General features: G+C 32.6%; 1 protein-coding gene across 7 annotated transcripts in view; it reads left to right on the top strand.

Moving 5' to 3' along the window:
- Positions 1-333: 333 nt before the first annotated feature.
- The window catches only part of LOC148623893 (sodium/calcium exchanger 1-like), a 78,401-nt gene continuing 53,863 nt past the window's right edge, over positions 334-24,871 (top strand). For 4 of the 7 annotated variants that reach the window (XM_088566189.1, XM_088566188.1, XM_088566186.1 and 1 more), the window contains exons 1-2: positions 334-453; positions 2,652-4,461. In XM_088566189.1, the coding sequence (XP_088422315.1) occupies positions 2,705-4,461 (1,757 nt within the window). In that variant the 5' untranslated portion in view covers positions 334-453; positions 2,652-2,704. Of the gene's footprint in view, positions 732-2,651; positions 4,462-24,871 lie in introns of all 7 variants that reach the window. The other 3 variants (XM_088566187.1, XM_088566184.1, XM_088566190.1) reach the window with 2 other exon arrangements.

Here is a 24,871-nt window from a genome sequence, read left to right as displayed (position 1 = left end):
TTTTAAATATGATTGATTCTCTAGATTGCTGGAATTTTTTTTTTCAAAATAGGACGACGGACCTTCTAACGCAAGCCTTTTAGGTACAAGTGCGTCTACTGTCCTGCTTGCATTTCCGATCTGTCTTACTCTGGTCATAGACCTGTCTAATATACACTCCCTGATTAGATCTAAAGTTACTGTTATTTGGCACACACATTACAATTACCGGTAAATAAAACCTGTTCCTACCCGGGGGTTTCTACATGGATTTCTATATTATTTTTTTATAAACACTACGCTTTGAAATGTTCCCTAATATAATTCAGAATTGCCTCCCCTTGGTTCACTGCACTCGCACTGTCGTACCCACAATTCCATATATAGCGTAACTGACGACCGTGAAGAAATGATCCCTTGCAGCGATAATGTAATGATGATGCTGAATGGCAGTCGGTCAATGGAAACAACAGGGTATAAGTTTATTTTACACATGCATTTTTGCATTTTCATTTTAGTGTAGGGATGTTTTTTTTTCGAAATGTATCATTTGGATTATGCTACTGAATATTACTAAATTTCTGTTGATCTCTCGTCTGCTAACGATTTTTATGCATTGATAAATGATTTGGTATTGTGTTACACGATCAACATGAACATGTGCCTGTGTTTAGTTTCCATGGATTTTACTTTTCTTCACATTTCGTCGTCGACTGACAATTGTCAAGTTTCAAGCTCGATGTTTCAGGAAGGTAGGAAATTTTATTGTGTTATTTCCATGTCTGATCTGACCTGTGCAAAACATGAGAGTCGGTTGAGTTGGAATTTGTGAACACAGTTGGGTAAAAATATGCAAATAAAAATTGAATTTTAAATGCTATAATCAATTATACAATACATGGAGAGGTTTGGAAAAAACATACAGTATTACAGGCCTTAATGTGATACAATGTGATACAATAAATGAATTTAATTTGATTTAAGAGCTACTGTAATTTTTGCCAATATTGGCAATAATGGAGGTAACGGTTAAGCAAATACTCAACAAGTGGTCCTTTTTGCATATTTTTATATTGAAGTATACTTATGTTATTAACATTTTTACCAAGGCAGATTAAGATGTATGGTTGGTCCAGGAGGTGATTACTACAGTACATGTACACATTTTGCACCTAGAGGAAAAGTTATAGATATGTGCATATAAACATAACTGTGTGGGGTGATTATATTCAGAAATAACTGTCCAGTAAAAACTGTTTAAAATCATAATTTGATTCCATTGTATTTTAAGTTTTTAAGTTAGTAAATTGAAGGCATTGGAAACAACCAATTGCAATATCTGGACTCTTCTTCTATGTAGAAGACTTGTATGTAACTATATTTTGAAAAGTTACTTACATGTGTCATGGATTTATCTAGCTAACTAGGCCGCTCTACCTTTCCCAATGAGAATAATTTTAGTCATGAAGAATTCCCTAAACTATTGACTTATCCCACTATTTTTTTCCAAAAAGTCCCAAATCTCTGTGTTTTAAAAAGTTTTCAAAACGATTGTTATAGGGTCTTTCCCAAAATTGAAATTGAGTTCCTGTCTTTATAGGCATATCTATTAATTTTGATAAACCGTAGAATAATAGAGCATATGTCAGATAAAATGGTTGGTCCAGCAATAATTGGATTGGTCTTGCCCATAGTCAATATCTTAGGATCTACATGTGTATTGTTCGACAGACATGACAAAGATTTGCCAGCTCTGTACAATTTGTAGTTAATACATTTGTAGCTGGTGTCATTATACATGTGCATATTTAGACATAGTCATGTACATGAATCTTGTCTAACTGACTAACTATACTGTCTGTCCATGTCAGTGTTCTCTATAGAATGGCATGTGCACTTTTTACCTCTTCCAAAACAGTGGATTTTGATATTTTGATTGAAGATGATGGATTTGGGTGTCAGGAAGAAGGGTTCTGTTTGGAAATCTATTCATAGTACACATGTGCATGTACATTAGTACAATGAATTTTATGAATGCATTGTGTGATACATGTCTGGTTTAAATTATCTCGGTCTGGTAAAAAAAAAATGTTAGTACACATGATTGAAGACAAAATTATTTGGTGTGGTTATCCCTTTACTCTTTTTTATGCACATTGCGATGTACAGATTCTGTATGATATTTCAAATTAAAATGCCTGGTACAATCAACTTGAGTCATGACATAAATAACATTTTGACTGCCTTGTGTTAATGGCAATACCTGTGCCCTTCCATTAGAATTTCAAAGCTTTACAAACCTTTGGCATATTGGTTCAAAATACCCTCAAAAATGTAATTGTTTAAACTACCAAAGTTTTCCACTGCAACAACATATCCATTCATCTTAGTGATACTGCTGTACTTGTTTCATTGTACAAATATACAAATACATGTACAATATGTACATTTGTATTTGAACAGAACTAGTCAAATTTAATAAATTCAGCTTTAGGTGTTTAAATACATTTCAAATTAATAGGTTGAGCAAAATTTTGAACAATACTGTGAATGAATAAGTATAGAGATTCTTTTTGGTTTGTAGGAGGAATCAGATATGTAATTTGATTCACACAGGTAGATTTGTCTTTTTAAAGTGTATTTCTTTTTAGTGGTTATTATCTGTTTTGCAGGTTAACATAGGTGGATAAGGAATTGGCCTGAAGGTCTGGATAGTGTACCTGACATGGAGTTATTGAAGATTTATCTGGGTGGAAATAGAATGATAACCCTAATTCTAGGAGCTTTATGTCTATTAGAGTGCTTACCTGTTTCCCTTGCCACAAATACTAATAGTACAGAAGCTGTATGTTCAAGTAATTCAACAGCATGTACAAGTGGAATGATATTAGATGTTTGGAGTCCAGTAAAAAACCTAAGCACAGGAGACAAAGTTGCAAGGGCCATTGTATACTTTGTGTCTATGATATACATGTTTCTTGGTGTTTCTATTGTTGCTGACCGTTTCATGGCTGCTATTGAGGTCATAACATCAAAAGAAAAAGAAATAATAATCAAAAGGTCAGATGGCACCACAACAACAGTAAATGTCCGTGTTTGGAATGAAACTGTTTCCAATTTAACTTTAATGGCTTTAGGATCTTCTGCTCCTGAAATTCTTTTATCAGTTCTTGAAATTTGTTTAAGAAACAACTTCAATGCTGGGGATTTAGGTCCAAGCACTATAGTAGGTAGTGCTGCATTCAATCTGTTCATCATCACTGCAATTTGTATAGTTTCTATTCCAGATGGAGAGTATAGAACCATAAAACATTTGCAAGTGTTTCTTTTAACTGCCACATGGAGCATATTTGCTTACTTATGGCTCTATTTCATTTTATCTGTGTCATCTATAGGTGTGATACACATCTGGGAAGCTTTGATGACTTTAGCATTTTTTCCATTGACTGTCCTTACAGCTTACATAGCTGACAGGAAGTTATTCCCATATAAATTTCTCTCAAAACGATATAGAGCAGGTAAGCACAAACCAGTAATGATTAGCAGTGAAGGAGATGGCCATGAAATGCAAGCAGGAAAAATGAATAATGTAGATGAAGTAGTTTTCCAAGGTTTAGACCACAGTGATGTGGATATGAAGGAGCTGAAAGAATTTGAGCAGCACAGGAAAGATTACATGGAAATCATTCGAGAATTACGCAAAAAGCATCCAAATGCTGACATGAGACAACTTGAGGAAATGGCTGAATTAGAAGCTATTAACCGTGGTCCAAAGAGTAGAGCTTTTTATAGAATTCAAGCAACAAGAAAATTAACTGGTGGTGGAAATGTGATAAAGAAGGCGAAAATAGAGAGGCGAGCTAGTGTAGAAGATATAAAGGTTGAAGTACCAGAAGACAACATCACCCGTGTATTTTTTGATCCTGGACATTACACGGTCATGGAAAATGTTGGGTCGTTTTCTCTTACCATTACAAGAGCTGGTGGAGATTTGAATAAAACATTGTATGTTGACTACAAAACAGAAGACGGAACAGCCAATGCTGGATCAGACTATGTCCATACAGAAGGATCTATTGTGTTTTATCCACTGGAAACTCATAAACAGTTTGATGTTACAATAATAGATGACGACATTTTTGAAGAAGATGAACATTTTTATGTCCGACTCAGCAACCTCCGCATAGGTGACTCACAAGGGATGTTCGAAAGTAACCAAAATGCAACTGAGGCAAAACTAGGAACCCCACATGTAGCCACAGTAATGATTCTAGATGATGATCACCCTGGCATATTTCACTTCGATGCTAAAGAGATGTCAGTTCCAGAGGCTATTGGAGATATGGAAGTTAAGGTTACAAGATCTTCTGGTGCCAGAGGATTGGTGCAGTTACCCTACCATACGGTTGATGCCTCTGCTAAGAATGGAAAAGACTTCGAACTAGTTGAACATGAGATAATTTTCAACAATGATGAAACTGAGTAAGTTTTATATTCTTCTTCAAATTTATTGTAAAACCTAGTCCTTTTTCTGGTGGTCAGCCTCGTATCTTTTTTTTTTCACACATCAACCTTCAAGACATCATATGTCCTTGGAATTCACTGTGAAATTTTAAAAAGAATTTTTTTCAACATTTAAAGTAGTGGAAACATTAGCAGTTGTCTGCAGTGAATAGTGACCCCTTACATGTTTAAATCTTGCTAGCACCATTCCTCCTAAACTGTTCATAGGATTTTAACAAAAGTTTTCACAAAAAGTTGAGTGTCATACATGCACATGTATGTTTGAACATGAAGATACACAATAAGAAATATATCTGTAATATATTATGGAAGGCCTCTAAATGAAGACAAATCTGATTTTAGGGTTTTACACTTTACATTTATAACTATTTGAATCAGGGGTATTCACTTTGTGAACCCCAGTAACCAGGAATGGGTATAGAAATTACCATGTCTGTCCAACTGCCTAACCATGCACCTTGTACAACCAACTACTTTTGAAACGAACCATTCACTGTTATTCTGTGAATTTTCTCAAGAGCTTTACTTGTAGTAAACCTATTTTTTAGCAGGATTGTGATTGGTATGTTGAATTACGGTTTTAGTTAAAATGTACATTTTTGTAGAATACATACATCAAGTAAATTTTCAGGCTCAATTTTAACTGCATACATGTCCAAGTTATTACAAGTTTACAGGGTTTTCGTTTTGTTTTGGAACAGCAGATGGGGAGGGGTCCAGGGGGGCAGAGCCCTCAGAAGCTCCTGGGATTTCAGCATCTGAGAGGGCTTCTGGCACCTATATTTTTATACCTTTTTTGATATTGCATGTGTTTATTGTATTATTTTCATGTATTAATTAATTGTGTAGTAATATACCAGAAATGACCAATGATTAATTCTATTTCTATTTTTCATATTTCTATGTTGATTTATAAGGCTATGCCACACTAAAAATAATTTTGCTCGCTCAGAAATCAGATATTGGTCTCTTGACGCTTGTTCATGATTGTCACCGTGACCACCAACTACTAGTGGTCCTACATTTTCTTTATCTGGTTCCTTTCATCCTAAACCCATTTCTGTGTAGAGCTACCGAAACAAACATGACAGTCGCACCAGTCAACAAAACATGACTTCTTGATTATTGATTGTGCATAGGGTAAAACTCCGAGAACATCGCAGGACCATGTTACATCTAATTACTGCAAAACAGGTAATACAACAATAGACAATAACGACCCTTCAAAAAGTACGATTGGTTACACCATGCTTGCCGCAAGAACAACCGATAAAAATATCACAGCAGCCGATAGTTATAATGGGGAATCGTCTGAAAATGAAAACCCTGAGTTTATCACTTTCCTTGCAGTTTTCTAAGATAGATTTTAGGTTATTTGACAGGAAACTAAGGCATCAGATTTTAGATCTGTCAAAAGTCTGAATGGCATAATTTGACTTTTCACTTTATGTTCAACAAAAATACATGGGAAAATTTCTGCCAGACCAAACAACATTTTGTCTTTACAATGTACATTACCTTTGGTCAGGCATGTTTTGTCATGACTGTACTGTATTTGTAGGCAACTAGCTTGAATACATTAGATATTATTGCCTTAACAGTCAAACTTCGTTTCATTTAATAGAAGTACATGTAATTATGCAAAATGCCATGCTTACTATACATACATTGCTATTAGTTATCTTCATTTTGGGTTTTTGTGCGTTGAACCATTATTTAATTTTTTTTAGCCCAGTTTTCAAGTTATGTGTTTGATTAAAAAAAAATTAATACTTGGTGTTTTTCAATTTGCTGAATCAGTTATCACTATGTATTAATTCTGATTTTATACAAATGCTAAAAAAATGTGTTTGTATAATATTACAATGCAGTCATCAATGTCTTTGTCTGTGGACACTTTGTTTCTATGCAACAACTTAAGTTGTGGTTGACCAATTGTTATGAAATTTTGATATGGTTTTACATACCAGTAAAGGAAGGTTCCTATATAATTTTTAGTTTTTTGCCCATACCATTTAGAATATGGGCCAAATGGGTAAAAATGGGTGTTTTATTAAAACCCATGTAGATTGTTTGTTTTTCTTCTGATTTTGATACTTTCTGCAGGGATTGAAATTTCCACTGGCCCAAGGCTAGTCGTTTATCTGGTGGGCTACCAAAATTTACCGTATTGAAAGCCCGATGGGCTAGTAAAAATTACACTGGGAGATAGACTGAAATTATTATTGGGATTTCCCTTTTCCTAAATATAGCAATGGTAATCATAGCTGACGAACCATAGCCATTATTTCCTGAAGTTATTTACTGATAGCAATTTGAATGGGGATAATTGTCTTACCCCTAGTTGATCTGGGTCATGGTTGTTTGAATAGCAAGCTATCACAGAACTTAGGGGTTCATCAACAAAATGAGCCAGCAAAGTTTTTTGGTCTGTGATTTTAGTGTTTAGTCCACAATAAAAAATAAATGAAAAAATGACGACTGGGGTTCAGATGGGGCAACAACTTCAGTCAAAGAGAAGAATGCTTGATACAATAAAGAGATGCAAAAACAGACTTTTCAAGCTTAGTGGGTTAACCGTTTCTGTTTGGTTCAATTTGACCTCCAGGACGACTTTGGGCTAGTGCAATGACCTGCAGGGCTAGTAACTTTTTTATAGCTGAAAAGCCATTGGCTAGTAAGTGTGTCTGGAAAATTTCAGCCCCTGTTCCTTTATTATTGTGTTTCTTATTAAATGTTTTCTTGTTTATTTTGAACTGTAACAGTATACATGCATTTTCAAGAGATTTGCCCTAACTGTTCAAAGGTCAACCACTGCCATGATATGAAGCTGCGTACTGCCAAAAAATATTGCATAGTTTAATAATAATACAGTAATTGAAATCTGAATAGTATTATAATGTAAAGTGTTGACAGCAACTTTACACAACACCAGTGTGGGAAACAATTTTTTTCCCATCTTGCCATTCTGGCTAGTGGAATACTGATCTTGCTAGCCAAATAGAAATTCAACTAGCCAGTAAGTTTTGGAAGTTACTTGCTGGAATTAAACTAAAATAACATTAGTATTGAGGATAAGATTTAATTCAGCAAGTTATGAAGACATGTTTTCAGCAGGGTCCAGTAACACCATGACTCTTTTAAAAGTGTTATTAACGCGTCTGTGTCATCTTCTGCCTTTTTTTTTCTTCAACTATCTTTTCATTTGTTTTTAAATATATCAAAAACTTTTCCATTTTCGAATATTCCCTCCCATTGAAGTTTTTCATGTACTTTACAGTAACAAAATAAGTACTCCATTTCTGAACTTATATTTTGAAAATAAAATTATATTTCAACGGATTCATCTTTATGAAACAAGAAAATTTTATAATTTGCTTCTTGTTCATTTTTATTTTGACAATAAACAACTAATTTGCAAGGTAACATATCTTAAATTACCAAGATAATTTCGTTAGAATACTAATACGAGATTGGGACCGTTGTGTAGGTTTTGGCACATCCCGTTAACCAGAAATTAAAATGGCAGATCATAGAAATGCTTTACAAGTCAATAAAATTGTGCATATATGATGCCAAAATTCACTTGACATATTCAAGCTAAACTTTTTAAAATGTAGGGGACATATTTTTAATGTATGATATTAAGGGATGTTTTACTAAATAACATGTTGGCTGGTTAACTTTCCTTTAAACTTGCCAATCAAATGATGGTTGCCAAATTGACGAGTATAAGCTAATGAGAACTTGCCAAATTACACATTTAGTCGTATTTGGTGAGCTGGCGAGCGGTGGTTTCCACACTGCAACACTTATTAAAATAATTTAATACATATATACATGTATGTTTGTACAATGTACTTTTAACATTTAAGTTTAGGATATCACAAAAGGCAATGTTTTGATATGATTACTTATATTTATTTTTATTTTTATTTACAATATATGAGCAAACACTGTATACAAGTTTAAACAACATCTTTGTCTTTAGTTTAACTTCATTCATTAGTTCATGTTTATGCTTGTCAGTACTACATGTACATGTACTTTAATACTAGCAGTACTGAAGTATTAGTTTAAAGAGGCATTTTTTTCTCACATTAAATTTGAATGAAAATAATATTTATTTACAAATGTGCATGTAAGTGATGTATTTAGATTGAAAAATTTAATTTGATGAACGTTGATCCTTGTAATTTACAGTGCTGTAGAATTTAAACAGGTTTTTTGGTTTTTGATCCTTCAGGAGACCTTTCCTTCTATTTCTGAACACTTCATGAAATATAGTATACATGTAAATGCAATTCCTTTTACATCATTCAATATCTCTTTTAAAATCAGTTAATATGTTTAGGCAGTTATTCAGTATAATAATATTCTATCACTACTACAAATAAAATTGAGATCTAGTCCTTAAATCAAATGAATATTTGAGGGATTTCTTTTTGGCCTTAAAAGATGCAAAGTAATAAATTTTTATTTAGGAAATTCAGTTATTGCAGAATGTGTCAAGATGCATTATGTTTTACACACTTATCAGTCAAAATCTTCACCCTTTAAACACTATTTTATGATTCATGAGCAGAAGTGAAGATCAGTAATTTAAACCATGAAAATTCAATTTGATTAAATGTGTCTCTTTTTGGAAAATCTTTTATACCTCAAGGAAATTATTATAAAGCTGAAATTTGTGTTATCTGACTGAATATAATTATGTTATATAAAAATTTGAACTTAGAAATTCAGTTGTCATATTAACATTCAAATTTTCTAAATCCAAATTTGTAAAAATGTATAACAATTACAGTGATTGAATAAATATTAGGAGTTTTATCAATGTAATCGCAAATTAGTTCTTGGAATGGTTTTAAAATTTGTGAAATAGGTGAAAAACAAAATTTGTAAAATGTGTTAAGTTTAATACTGTTTTTAAACAGTGACAACTAGTGATCGTGAAAGTTGACTTTCAGTTCATACATATTAGAAAAAAAAAATCTAAATGATATTGGAAATGAAAATTTATGATTACATGTACAATATTATTTTAAATCATTCTGTTTTGCAGGTATCAAAAACTTCCAGTGCTAACAACACTTTGTGTTGACGTCATTGTCATTATCTGTAGATACTGGGTTTTCATGCTTCTACTTTGTGATAATTTTAACAACAATGTTCCACACCATAGAAAAATGGTTGGTCCATTGTATTGATTTTAGGAGTTACGGCCTCAACTGTTGGAATTAAAGGCAAAAAAGAGCCTTAAACAAGCATTTTATAAGATTTGAGGTTGTTGAAAAAGTAACAAAATTTTGTTTATGATCTTTAAAATCAAGCAGCAACACTTGACATTTATGTTATCAATCTGTTCATGACAGTGTGGTGGGTTGCATCTGTATGGTAAGGGGCTGAGAATAGTAAAGTTTAACAAAATTGTTGTTCTGTGTAAAGGTTTTTTTCTGGTTAATCTGTTGATATTATTGTACTCTCTGGTGTAACTGGTGTGATAAGTGAGCTGAGATATCATGTTTCTACAAAATTTCAGGAGCGTAAAAGAAATTAAAACATATTTTAGGTTCAGATTTAAGCTTTTACCTTAAAATGCTTAATTTTTAAAGTTGCCAAAATTAGACACCAAAAGTACATTTTCAGGCAAAAACCTGAAGTTGCTGCCACCACAAGCCATTAAATAGACATAAGCTATCTTTCTACGACCATCCCCAAGGCATTTAAACACAGACGCATACATTGTATGGCCAGTTTTTTTTGTTATGATTAGTTGTATGGAGGCTGCGATTTTAAACTTGTCTCTGCAGCCTTTTAGTGTACATATACTTTGTAGATGCATTTCAGGGATTGAATTTCAGAATTTTTTCCACAAGCTAAATTTATCAAGTACTGAAAATTTACACTTGCTAAATTGAAGCTTTTTGGGTTATTTCTGCACTTTACCTATATGACATATAGAATTCCACTAGCAAAATTGAATTCCAACTTGCATTTATCAAATATTTACCTTTAAATTTGATCACTGCATTTCAAGGACCAGACAAACTACACATATAATCTCTAAAATAGGGGACCCTTGCTTTTTAATGTTGTTAGAATTTGAAACCTACAGAAGTTAAGTTTATTTTAATTGTATAACTCATACATAAATTGAAACTGCAGCAACTTGATTTGCCAAGGAATTAAGGAAGGGGGGCAACTATCCCCTGGCCCACTAGGACATCATGAAGACTAGCTCGTGACTGAAACTGATAAATGATTTGTGAGAGTACATTGAATTGGTTAAAGATCAATTATACTATACATTTTTATGCTCAGTTGAATTAAAAAAATAATGGGCCATGTACCTTGTTGGAAATTAGAAGAAATTCTTGATTATATGATCCTTCCCGACTGAGTATTATTACCATGATTTTTTTTATTGGGTCTTTCCTGTTGATTTACATATCCATTTTTTCTTTTATCCTAGTTTACTTTCCATTACTTACTAACAACAAGTATTTAATATTAATGACTCGAGGCCAAATAAATAGTACCCTTGTTTCCTGCTCCCAGAGGCAGCCAGAAAAAAAATTTATATTTCTTTATTTTTAAAATTGTTGTTTTTTTTTTTTTTTTTAAATATATATTTGCAGATGATATGGGTTTTTTTTTGGTACACTTGTAAAACACATGACAAATGTTTTGAAGGTCTTTCATACTTGCAAGTTCAATGAATATGAGTCATATACTGGTATATGGGGCTAAAAAAATTGTTTTTTCTTTAAAAAAAAAAAAAAAAATCAGTGATTATGGCATAATCAGCTTCATTTGATTGAGATACTTCATTATAACTGGCTAAATTGATGTTTCTTTAATGTCAACTACAATACACTCCAGCTTGCTCTTCCATTGGTAGCAACCACGATGATTGTTGTACCCTTTTTTTCTAGAATTTAAAGGAGAAAAATCCAGGTCTGTTGTCGGGCAACCGGAAACAGATATATGTTTATTTTAAAAATTTTTTTTTTTGGGGGGGGTGGGGGGGGGTGGGGGGGGGTTAAGATTATTTTTATATCTGATTTCAATTTCTTATATTGCTTTTGTTTTGTGGTTCTGAAAAAGGTCTTGCTTCGCTAGTTGAGAGTAAATAATATAAGGTAGGTCTGGTAGCAGGAAATAAACATATACATTTTTTTGGCCTAACCAAAGCCACTGTTAGACATCCATGAATTTTTTAGTAATTGTTGCAGCTTGGAAATTAAAATTCAGTTATTCCAAGGAAAGTTGAATTGATTGATCTGTTGATTTTCATTCATAATGGCAATTGGCCAAACACTTTTATCACTCTTGACACCTTTATTAGAGTTTAGTATTGATTGTCTAAGTAAGATCAAATAAAGGTCTCTGATGGGAATGGAAATATGAATGATCATTAGAGAGAAAACTGTGATCTATTGGGACCAGAACTATCATGCCAGTATTCAATCTATTTCTATTAAAATTTCACCATACAATGTACATAACCACAGCTTCCATCTTAAAATGCTTTAGTTTATCATAATTGAAGTTTTTATTATTTCATTTGAATAGCCCTGAAAATTTTACTTTGACAGATATTATGTGTGCTCACATACATGTATGTAGTTGCACATCATTTTTTTGTTTAAATGGATTTGTTGTATTATATTCACATATTGAAACAGGATATAATGTACCAGGGGTACAAAGTGGGTCTGCCACTAATTCTGAAAAAAAAAACTTAACTGTATTTTGTAGATACAAACCTTATGGGTAAAATAGTATAAGTGTATATTTTTAGCAATGTGAAAGCTGTAGTCACTTATCAGTGTTAGAAACTTAATTTTTGGTCAACATACACCCATCATAATTTTATTATATCGCACTGTAGATATTAAAGGAAATTGAGCCAATTTTCATCGATTTTTACATAGACTCAGTCCATAGGTCTACTGCTAATTTCTTTCACTGTTTTTTTTTCCATGAACCTAAATATTTTATGTATTTTCATTTCATGGTTCAACTTAAACATATCTGATTCATTGATTGATTGTTGGTGTTTAAAGCATATTTTCAGCTATATCCAGGTGATCAACATGAAATGGGTGATAAAATGAACATGAAGATGAAACAAAAAATGGGATGGGACAAGGACAAGAATAATAAGGTTGACAAATTTTTATTGCCACTTGAAATATGGAGAGGTGGGTAGGATTAGGAAATTAAGCCTCTTATGGCGGAGTGCAGAGATACCTACTCCGATAGAATCCCACAGCAGGATTCTTTCATGTGCGAGGAACGTGGCATCTTTCCAAACACGCTGCACCACTACGGTTTGCAGTCAAGTTTTCTATATTATGGCCTGACGACCCCAGCATGTATCATGTCAGGGGTACCCCATTCCACCACCTGAGGCACACAACCTAGTTGCTCTGCTGGCAGAGCACCCTAGCCCCCATCCAGGTTTCTGGGCACTAATTCGTCTCCTTTTACGACAAGCTTAGCACTGCTGCAGGCCTATTCTTTTGAAACCCAGACTTGCACGGTGCTTAACATATCTAAAGATTCAAAGAACAAAGAATTTAAATAAATTGTCAACCTAACTATCTTTTCGAAATCATAAACTATGTAGGATATGCTGGTCTAGAGAACATCCTTGCATTAATTAGTTGTTCTACATGTTAAATTACCAACCGCATATGAGACTAATTTTATATGTGTAAACAGCAAAAACAGCACCTGTTAAAAAATTGAAATTACAATAGCAGGAATTCTTGCAGTAGATGTTCACAAAAACAGGAGTTTTGTGTCTCCCGGCCGAGAGACTGACTAATCGGAGGAGAAAGGTCTGTTTTGTAGAAATCAGGAGGGTTTACATGTATGGCTTGAATTTTGTTTCCATATTTGCTCGATCTGGTCAGGTTTTGACTGCTGTGGGCATATCTGGCTTTGCTCTGCAAAGCATTTTATAATAAGATACTGCGTTCTTATACTTTCTGGGTAATTGCATGTATAGTCAACCTATATTCATGTATTTTTTTTTAAATTTAATTTCTAAATTGTTCATTCATTAATTTGTGTCTATGGGTTTAGTTTGATTCTTGTCTAAACACCAAGTAGAATGTGCCTAGAAGGACATCCTTACAAAACTGAAAAAAAAACAAAATTAGTTGAAGGCAGTCTGTGGGAGATTGAACATTATTTGGTTGGTGTTTATTAAGTTATACAAGGTTCAAAAACATCAAAGGAAAGTTGGTATTGATGTGGTAAAAAGGATCAAAGTCAAGTATTTCATGGTATTTAGCTACATATACATGTATTATATAGGATATAAATATATATTATATTGTTGCCCAATGTTTTTTTTTCTCAATGGTCCGACTGGGATTTAGTTTGAGGGTAAGGACCTGAACCTTTGTAAGTCATGGGGACTGAAAGGGACCGAGACAAATGTTTTTCTTGTTTCCAAACAATAGCATCAGTAAAGTATATGTATCTCTAAAAAATTGTACTCATTATTACCCTTAACTTCAAGCAAACGGGGCCAAAAGAATGTAACTGACAAAACTTCTCTTCAATACTTAAATAAATGTGTATATATGATCCCATAATTGCATCACACAGTTCCATGCCACTGAAGTCAGGCTTTGAATGTTTTTTTTTTTTGTTTTTTTTTTATGGGGGGGGGGGGTGATGATTAGGAAGTGGGTTAAGACATACATTTGTTTGGTACTGTAAACAAACTTTATTCAGGTTTTCAGTGGTTTCCCTGAAAAATGCATAAATCTCTCTGAAATTGAACTACTATAAGGATGGTTTTGGTGGATTGAAGTGGAAAGGGATTTTGACCTTACCAAAAGGAATTTGGGCCCAAAAAAGCATAAAAACAAAAATTTTTGTAAATTTTGTATATTAAATTGCTTACTTTTTAATGTCAACAGCAATTTTAAAGTTCTTTCACTACTGGTACTATCAATCTTGTCTGAATCTTTTCAAACATTTATTCACAATAAGAATTAAGAGCTGTTATTTTGACATGTCACAACTGTTCAGGGCCAGACGTGTGTTTGTATCAAGCTGTGCTCAGAGAAGTACTTTATGAAATCCCCTTTTGCCAATAAAATGGTTGGTGCCTTAGTTTTGATTGGAGTATACATGTATATGTATTGGTAAATATTTACTAGAGAGTCTTTGGAGTCTGTTTTTTGATTATTTGTCTCATTACAAATCAATATGGGTAAATTTTATACTGGAAATAATTATGTTATTAGTTCATTCAGCTGGGAATTTAAGTCTATATATTCCCTTCTAGTTGTCAGTGGGATCACTTTTATTTATTAATATGTTGATGATGAAGTCTGTAAGGATTTGATTTATTTTTATATTGCATGTATATTAGTTATTTATTCTCAGTCTTTCTAACATTTCTATATACATGTACATTAATTACCCCTTGAGGAAACATTTTTTGTCAAACATTTCTGAGATGGCATCCAAACTTTGCTTGAATAGTGTATTGAATAAACCTCAACGTACAAAGTTTGCTTTCAGGTCTGTTAATACGACAGAAGAATATGTGTTGTATTATGATATCACCCTGCCATCATCACTAGTGTCCATTAACTTTATTTTATTTACAAAAACTTTAGTAAATCTTTAATTTTTTGAAAATTTTTAACAGATTTTTTCTAGGAGCATGGCAGAGAGTCCTTTAGTTTTTGGAGGTTTTCAATGAGTTATGGGTCCTGAAATGGTTTTTTTTCCTGAATTTTACATTTCCAACTTTGAAAATCTTCTACTCTAAAACAACTGGATGGATTGAAAGAAAAGTTAGCATAAATGTTTCGTAGAACATTTTAAAGAAACTTAGCGTGCAGATTTTTGATCTTGTGAAAAAAATGGCCGCCTTTACTAAAATTAGATCGTAGGGGTCAAATTAACTCAATGCACATAACTCAAAAACAGTTGGGTTTAGCTAAAATCTGGCAGGGAGTAAAATTGTTCAACCTGATGGTTTAGACCTATGCTGAAATTTTCAGAAATGTCCATAGACAGATGAATGAGTTATGGGTCCTGAAATGGAATTTTTTTCTGAATTTTTAGCTCCCCTGGCCAAGGCCAAGTGAGCTTATGCCATCACTTGGTGTCCGTCGTTGTCGTCGTCATTGTTATGGACAAATTTTCAAAAAATCTTCTCCTTTGAACATTCTAGACCGACAGGATATAAACTTGGCATAATTATTCTTTAGAGTATTGTGTACAAAATGACAGTTAAAAAAATAGAACATAGGGGTCTGAAGGCATTCTTTTGCAAATAACTCAAAAACCATTGCCTTTAGCAAAATTCTGGGTAATATTGTGCGGCATCAAGAGACTGACCTATGCTGAAATTTTCAAAACGATTCGTCACCTGAAACAGTTTTTTGGTAATTTTTCACATGCACAACTTTGAAAATCTTCTTCTCAAAAACCATTTACAGAATTTAATAAAAGTTTTTGGCATATTTTTTTCTTAGGGTATCCCACTCAAAATGAGCGTTGGGATTTTTGCTCCATGAGAAAACATGGCCTCTGTTACTAAAAATTGAAAATAGTGGTCAGAAGGCAATTTTTTGGCAAATAACTCAAAAGTTGTTATCTTTAGCAAAGATCTGGCAGAGTCATATTGTTCAGCAGCATAAGATGCACCTAAGCTGAAATTTAGAAAACAATTCATCATTTGATGTAGGAGTTACGGCCCCTGAAACAGTTTTTTTTGCCATTTTTTGCATGTACAACTTTGAAACTCTTTTTCAAAAAAAATATTTTATTGAATTCAATGAGCGTTGGCATATTTGGTCTTTAAGGTATTCCTCGTCTGAATATAGCTGAAATATTGCTGCTCGGATGTTTAACCCCTACAAACAAACAACAAACCTTAAGGTATTCCACACAAGATGACCGTTGGGATTTTTAATTCGTGAAAAACATGGCCGCAGTTACTAAAAATAGAACATAGTGGTCAGAAGGCAGGTTTTGCAAACTACTCAAAAACCATTGACTTTAGCAAAGTTTTTGCAGGGGTAATATTGTTTGGCATCATAACCAGTGCAGAAATTTACAAAACAATTCTTAAAATTTTTTTTTTGTCCACAAGTAGAACCCTAAAAATGACTTGTTTTAGTTCACTGCCATCACTTGGAATCTGTCGTTGTCGTCATCTTCATCTGTTGTTGTTATTAACAAATGAGATCTATCTGTGGTCAACTTTTTGTTTTAATCTCTTGACCCATGTTGGAGTTATTGCCTTTTATTGCCTTTTTGGCTATTTTTTATGTTATTTTATCAAAATCTTCTCTGAAACTACTATTCAGAATCAAATAAAACTTGGTAATATTGTTCTTCCAGGTGTTCTGCACAAACTGATTGCTTAAAATTTTTGAAATATCAAAAAACATGGCAGCTATTTTTGAAAATAAAACATAGGGGTGAAAATACAGTTTTTGCAAATAACTCAAAAACCATTGAATGAAGCAAAATTTTGATAGAGGGTATCATTGTTTACTACCAGAAGGACATATGCCAACATTTTCAAAATGATTTGTCACTCCAATTTTTTTTGTTTTCTTTCACATATACAACTTTGAAAATCTTCTCTGAAACCATGTGACAAGATTTAATGAAAGTTGGCATAATTGTTCTTTAGGGTATCCTGCTCAAACTTATTGTCTAAAATTTTTTAACAGTGGAAAAACTTGGCCATTGTTACTAAAAATGAAGGATAGGGGTCAAAATGCTTTTTTTTTTACTTTTTTCTTCAACTGTAGAAGAGTAATGAAAATGAACTACTTAGGCCAACTTTTTTTATAATCTGTTTTTAGGATTTTTTTTCCAAAAAATTGGGTCAAGGGGAGCAAATAAATATGAAAATAAAAGTCATAATCTTGGGGAGTCGATGGAAAAAATAAAAATAAAAGTAATTGTTTTTCATTTTTAATCTTTTTGCTATATTCTAAATGTGTGAAAAGCAAAGGCTTTTGATACCCAATTTTTATATACATTTCACTTCTTTAATTATTAAGACTGATTGATACTGTTTTCACAATGAAACAGAGAATACACACAAATTTTAACTTTTGGAAAGAAGATGTATAAAATATTTTCGATGGGTAGATACATTTGTACCCCTTTCCAAGTTTTTGGCTACGTTTCCGAAATGTTTTGAATGTGTATTTCAAGTCATTTGTTAACATTTCGACCCTTTTACCTAGGTAAATACATCAGAACCCACCCCACATTTGAAGTTAATTTGACTAATCAGTTAGGGTTATTATTTGGAGAATCACATTTGTATTATATCCTAGGTATGACTGGATGTCGGCATCTTATTGATATAATGTGTTTTGTTAATGGTTTTATTGGTAGGTGAAATGATCTTGATAAAAAGCTGCAGCTGAGATGTGCAGTGTTGTCCATCAATCTTTGGTTTATGTAATTTGATAGTTAAATTTAAAAAAGGTCTGTGTTGTTTACAATTATGACATGTACATTTATTATAATGACCAGTAATCATCAGCTGTCCAAGCCAGATAAAATGGTAATTATAGGCAAGATCTTTACCCAGTACAGTATATAAATGTGATTCCTTTAATTTATCCATGGAGGATAATCTTATCTCTTGGTAGTTAGATAGGAGCTTTTCTAGATAAGATGATTATTTTGAATTTGCAATTGGTATTGAAATAGTTGGTTACATCAGTATCAATTGCAGAGGTGGGATGTTGAACAACTCTTGCTTTGAAAAATGTAATTAATTTGTGCAGAACGTTTTTACTGTATTACAAGATATGTTGAGATTTAGACATAACTTTTAAGCTAATATTGCCCGCTGGTGTGTTGGGCAGTGTACGAGAATGTTGTTTGGTTAATAAGCATTTATTTCATAATCATGGAGTTAAATATAATCCTTGTGAAGCTGTTTGCATAATAAAAATGTTTGTGGGACCATAGCAGGACACCTTTATTATGACAACGGCAGTTTTCTCATTGACAATCTCATCAATTATTTCGTTGACGGATAGAGAAAGATTCACCTTTCTGCATTCCCCAATAAGGAATTTGAAATAATTGTAGGCCGACTCTCGAACGCATTGTTGTTTGGGTCGGCCATTGACCTGCAGTGTTTTTCATTAACTAATGATAAATTCTTAGAGCCTCCGATAGCTTACTGAATTAAAACGATCGCTGATTGGTCGCTTCTTTTTTACTCGTCCAATGAAAACTTGCGATCTGTTGCCTTTTATTTTTAGCATGGGATTTTCTCGCAAATATTCCAGGAGTCGGCAGAATCTACAAAAATATAACAACATTCACAAACCTTTATTTTTATTTTATTTTTGGCTAAAATAGGGTTGGCAGTCCCGTAAAACAGATTTTAAAAAAATGTTGGCCTTATAAGATAAATATGATATTCTGAGTTGACTGGCAGTAGTGAAATGATTTTTTATGGCTGCCATTTTCGAAGTGACTGCCATTTTGCAACCATTTTCACCAGTTGCTCGTTTTTTAAGGAAACATAGTATTCTCAATTTATTGGTAATGACGGGAGTTTGTTCTGCTCATTTTATACTTGCTTTGATTTCAATAATATTTTCTTGTTATAGAAAACAAGATCTCCTGAGTTGAATGGTGATGGTGGAAATGCTGTATAACCATGATTTAACTTCATCTTATGTTCTTTGTCTTCAAATACATACTGGGCTAATGTCCCTGAGACCTGTTGGAATAGCAGGGCATAAGGGGAGCTCTGTCCACATTTTTTCAAGAGTTTCTGAACTTACAGCATTCATCAACATATGCTTTTATTTAGCAATTTTTTGCCAAACACGTTAACAAAGCATGATATCTTTTGAGTGCACTACAGTTACATTTAGGCGCACTGTTTCGCACACCAAGTTGACTGGGTCAAATTTTGTAAATCTTAAAATTAAAAGTTGAAATTTGGTGGATATATTGTTTAAATGTAGTTAAGCATTTATACAAAGACAGATGTAATATATGTAATGGTAAACAGGTGTAATTCAAATGAGAAATGGTATCCGGAACATTTCAGTTCCCTACTCTATCAGGTTCTCTCCTCAGCATCAGCTGGCTGATTTTCAAAATACTTTATTTTGCACAAATTTTAGGAACTGAGAAAATGAATTGAAAAAGGTGTTATTATTATAACCCTTTTACCAGCTCCTCCATGCATTCTATCATTTGTGCTAGTGCCTAAGTGTCTAATATTTTATAAAACATAGTATTTGGCTGTTACTTTTGGAAAAGCACCCCTGATTTGTACTAAAAGTAATATTGTTTCAGTTTGTTACCGTGGCTACTGGATTTTATGACAATAATCACTAAATTACTTATAAATACTTACTTTTTTATGAAAAAAAAAAAAAAATTTTGAAATTTCTGTGTGGAATGCCTCAAAACAGACCAAATTTACAGAATTGACCTAACCCTATACCATAGTACTACCTTTCCTTACTTAGTTAACAGGGTATGGTTTGCCAGGTGAGGGATTCAGGCTCTTTGAGAGACTCCTGTTTATTTTTGGTCAGATTTTGAAAATCATTTATTAATTTTCAAAGTTTTTGCTATATTGTTTCCAAACCAGTTATGTCCATAATGAATTAAAAGTCCCTATGCTTAAGTATGTCAAAACTAATATTGTGTCCACACTTGCCCCAACTGTTCAGGGTTTGACAACTCTGGTGGTATCATGCTGTGCTCTTCAAAACTTTATTAAAGCTGATATCCTCCTGCCAACAATGTTACAAGGCATACTTTCTAGATTGCTACAGCCTGTTCTTTCTATTGCTCTTGACCATGTGAACACTCTAGGATCTACATTATTCTTTTGGTTTAACAATACACCTACCCAATACATTTTAATATAATACATTATAAACATCATCATACAAGGGTTACAATACATTATTTATCCATTTGTAACTGTAATATTAAAGATGACCTGAATGGGATATGTGGATTTATTACTTTTGGAGGTCTTCCATCCTTCCATCTGTACTTGGGTTACACAGATTGATACCCTTCTCTTATCCATTACACCTCATACACCAAACCACTGAATTCAATGAAACTTGACAGAATAGTTAATATTGAAGATGTGCACAAATTAAAGAACCTAGTTGTCCTGCAGTTATGTATATTAAGGATCCTTGAATGAACATGATTGTCACCAGAAATATTCTTAGTTTTATTATGCTTAGCCAATTTCAGTGTTCAACTTTTAAACTTTCAAAACCTCTGCTTTAAACTAAAGGATGTTCTCAAACAATATGATCACTGGAGGTGTCAAAAGTTTCCATTTAAACTATTCTTTGTTGATTTGTCAGAATTTCTGAAATGAGTAAATTTATTGTACATGAACATTGTTAGACATCTTGAACTTACCATAACTTAATATCAACCAAGTTCTAATCTAGGTTGCCTTCCAAGATGCTGAAGTGTAGATAGACTTGTGTTATCATAGAACCTAAGATAACAAATACATTATGTAAAATTATATTGCTAGTCATCAATTTGGCATTGTTTCCAGTTAGAAGAAAAAATATTGTAAGTCTTACTGATAGTGGAGTAATTAGGATGATTAGACATGCAAGTCAACCTCTATTTATACATTCTGGAATTGCTTCATTAATTGATACCAGGTTGATTACAGTTTATGCAGTGTTGTGTTCAGATTCTGTGTTATCCAATATTTATATTCTATGCTAAGTTCTAGTTGATTTTTCTGCATTTCCAACATAAAACACTTTCAAGTATCTATTTAAATATTCTTCTACATATTGTTATGTGACTAAGTCTTGGAGCAGTTTGTTATGGCCATTGAAACTGACAATATCAATATCATCATTTTATAATTAGTTGTTTGACCATTAAAAGGTGTTGAATAGCTCATTCATTTGATCAATGAGTAGTTGCTTTTAATAAATTCCTTGCTTTACTGATTCAGAATTTTTCATGGCAAATTAACAAAGATTTGGTTGGAAATTACTTCTATTAGCTTGTTATTGAAATAAAAGGATGGGGAAGGGCAAAATGTTCAATTTGATAAAGGAAACATACATGAAATTAATTTCTGAAAGTTAAAAGTAAAAAACTGTCCCAACTTAACATGTATGTTACATTTGCCAATATGCATATAACTCCTTCCTCCTATCACCTATATATTTAATGCTGTGATGAAAGGTTTTTTTTTTGGCTTTTGTGTCTCATAAATTTATGTGTGTTTGATTGTACCTCCATCTGTAGATGATTATTATAGATACTTGTGTACATCACTATTACACATCCATGGTAGTTGTTTCCTAATATAAACCAACATGCCATTCTTCTTTGTAATACATCTGATCATTTATTAGTATGTAGACAAATTGCGCTAAAAGATTTTTTGGTAAAAATTGTATAAAAAGTAACAAGTATGTGTTGATTGGTCAATCTTTTATTTGCTTTTACTAAGGAGGCTGGAAGTTGGATTATGTATACTTGCACTTCTTTCTGTGTAACTTACTGTTATTCACAATAATACTATTACTTCTGAAATATCATCATAAGTTCCTGAATAATTTCATTTTTATTTATTTTCTTTAAATTCCATATAATATTTGAAACTTGTACCAAATTAAAACAAAAAGTGTGAAATAAGGCCTGTAAATTGTCCTAGGTTTTGCAAGGTATTAAGTACAAAAATGTTTCACTACTTCAAAATGCTAAAGTATCAGACAGTTGAATTTTTAGAAATATTTTGTTGGTTATGTAGGTGATTACCAGTAAGAAGACCTTGGCATATGTTTTATCGTACTTAGTAATGTTTGCTTAGGATGGCATTTGGCAAATTCACAAACACTTCTCTATAGTCATTGTCATTCCACTGAAAGATCTAAGCAATTCATAATCTTCTTGAACATATGGTCCTCATTTCCATTGCTGATACTTGTAAATGTACTGCTAAGAAGACCAAAATGAAGATGTGTATAATTTTACACTACACAGCTATGTACAAAGATTTGTTTAACCAATATTTTTACGTTAGGCCACACAGTTTTTTAACTTGTTTGTTTATGGATCCGTCGACTCGATTTTTTTCAGCTAGGAAAAAAAATAAATTTTGAATTTCAGTTTTCAAATTATCATTTTATTGCCACCGACTACAAAAAAAAGGCAAGTGCAAAAATGTATCATCTATTTTTAAAAATAAAGCTACTGACAATGCCTGCTCCTTGTTTTGTCATTCAACAACTTGACAAAGCAAAGTCAGTGAGATAAATTAGACAAAAATGGCCGCATAAATTTTCACCACTTCAAAAAAAATCATGTCCAATTGTTCTGTTAGTTAAGGAAACAATTTAACACTGGCTAGAGATGATAAAATCAAAATACTTTTCATTGAAAAAAATGTAAACAGTTCCTGTAAATGACTTAAAGAGTTTAAAGACCTTGTTATACAGGAAGTAGATAAAGGGGAGATAATTGGCATGAATATCAGAGCTATGAAGTTGAGTGTGGAAATATGCAAGAGAGCTTATAAAACAATTGAGAAAATTCAGTTAAAACATAATGTGTTGTCTAATTTTTTTGAAGACCAGTTCACCCCTATAATTATTGAAATTTTATAAATAATTTTTAAATCGCAAGATAACATTAAAGGGAAATCATAGTGAATAAACCAGGTTTCATTGTCTTCCAGTTAATAACAAATGACTAGTTTTTAATGTATTTTTAGATTTAAAAAATATTAGTCAATTTAATTTTTCAAATTTTTTTTTTAAAATGTTATGTAGTCTCTTGGTGTAATTGTTATATGAAAATAGAAGACAAATGTAAAAAAAGTTTTTTTTTTTCTTCATTTTAATGAAATCCGACTGCATACTCATCTTTTTTGTTCCAGAATTCCTCCTGTTTTTATATATATATCCTTTCTGCAACACCACATGTTTACTCAAAAACAGTGCTCAGTGATAAGTTAAACAGTACATGTTTTTGAACAACCCTGTTTTGAAATTTGAATTTTCACTTTTGGTTTAAACTTAACTTTTTAGTCACTTTTTACCACCTTTATTTCAACCTAACTATATCATACTGTAAGGAAGGCTATTGATACGAAAGAAAACAGAGGACACTAACATTGTTTAAGTATTGCACATTGAATTTATTGGACACTTAAAAAATTGGAATGAGAATTTGTGTTTATAAATGATGTGCAATAACATACAGTAGATAAGAAGACTAACTTCTAAACTTTGTAAGGTTAGATAATGGAGCATTGAAAGTATTTTTTTCCGACCGACCAACATGATTTCATCCTGTCAAAAATCTGTAAACCAACAAATTAAAGAACTGTGGCCTTCCATGTATTATTTAGAAGTATTTATGAAAAATTAATCAACATTCTATTAAGATATGAATAATGATGAAAGTGAAAAGGTTGCAAGTGACCTAATATAACTCCTTGTATTTGTTCTTGCATAACATTTATTTGACTATGTTATTATTTTCAATACTGTCTGCTAGAACTTATGATAAATTTAGTACAAGGCATTAACAGGATATTCAAGTCATATAATGTCCTTGTATACCAGTTTTAAAGAATGATTTCAAGATCGATGAAATACTTGCTTTAATTTTTGTTCATTTAAATCGTAGATCTGAATAGTTGTAAAGAAATGAATGCTTTGGACAATTTATGGCACTATGACAAGTGATCGGTTTCTAACTAGTATTTTTATTATGCTATTCATTATTTGAATTTTGTTGTGAAATTTAAGTATTTTGATATTACATCATGATTGACACAGTACATGAGTACTTTGATTTTTTCACAATACAGTAGTCCCTCTTTGAAACGACCCCCTGACCAACAGCCACCCTTCTTTAACCCTCATGCCACCACATTTCAATTGCATTAACGACTTATAGTGCAAATTGACCCCTTGTAAATGGCCACCCCTCTGATGCGACCAGCGGCCACAACTTCCAATGAATAACAAAGATCTAGCCTCTCGTATCCAGCCATGTTCATTGTCTGTATATGAACTGTAGGTGTCAGCAGAGATCAAGTTGAGTGTTTTACCCCAGTATTTCATGTTATTCAAGTGAGTGTCAATTTACTCTGAAGCTCTTAGATCAGGTGTACGAAATTGTAAACGTCAAATGTAACGGGAGAGCATGAATTGACTCACAAAATTATACTTCGCCACAGTGGATCGAACCCTAGACCGCTCGGTGACAAGCCAGCGGCAAACCAATTTGGCTAAAGAATTAATCCTTTAGCCAAGTCAATTAACTGGCTTTTTAAATCTCACTACCTACT

Source organism: Perna viridis, chromosome 2 (genome assembly GCF_037379345.1).
Source record: "Perna viridis isolate PV_CMFRI_1.1 ecotype Kerala chromosome 2, ASM3737934v1, whole genome shotgun sequence".
Lineage (NCBI taxonomy): Eukaryota > Metazoa > Mollusca > Bivalvia > Mytilida > Mytilidae > Perna > Perna viridis.
The sequence above is the reverse complement of the archived record's forward strand: the minus strand, read 5'-3'. Positions and strand labels throughout refer to the sequence as shown.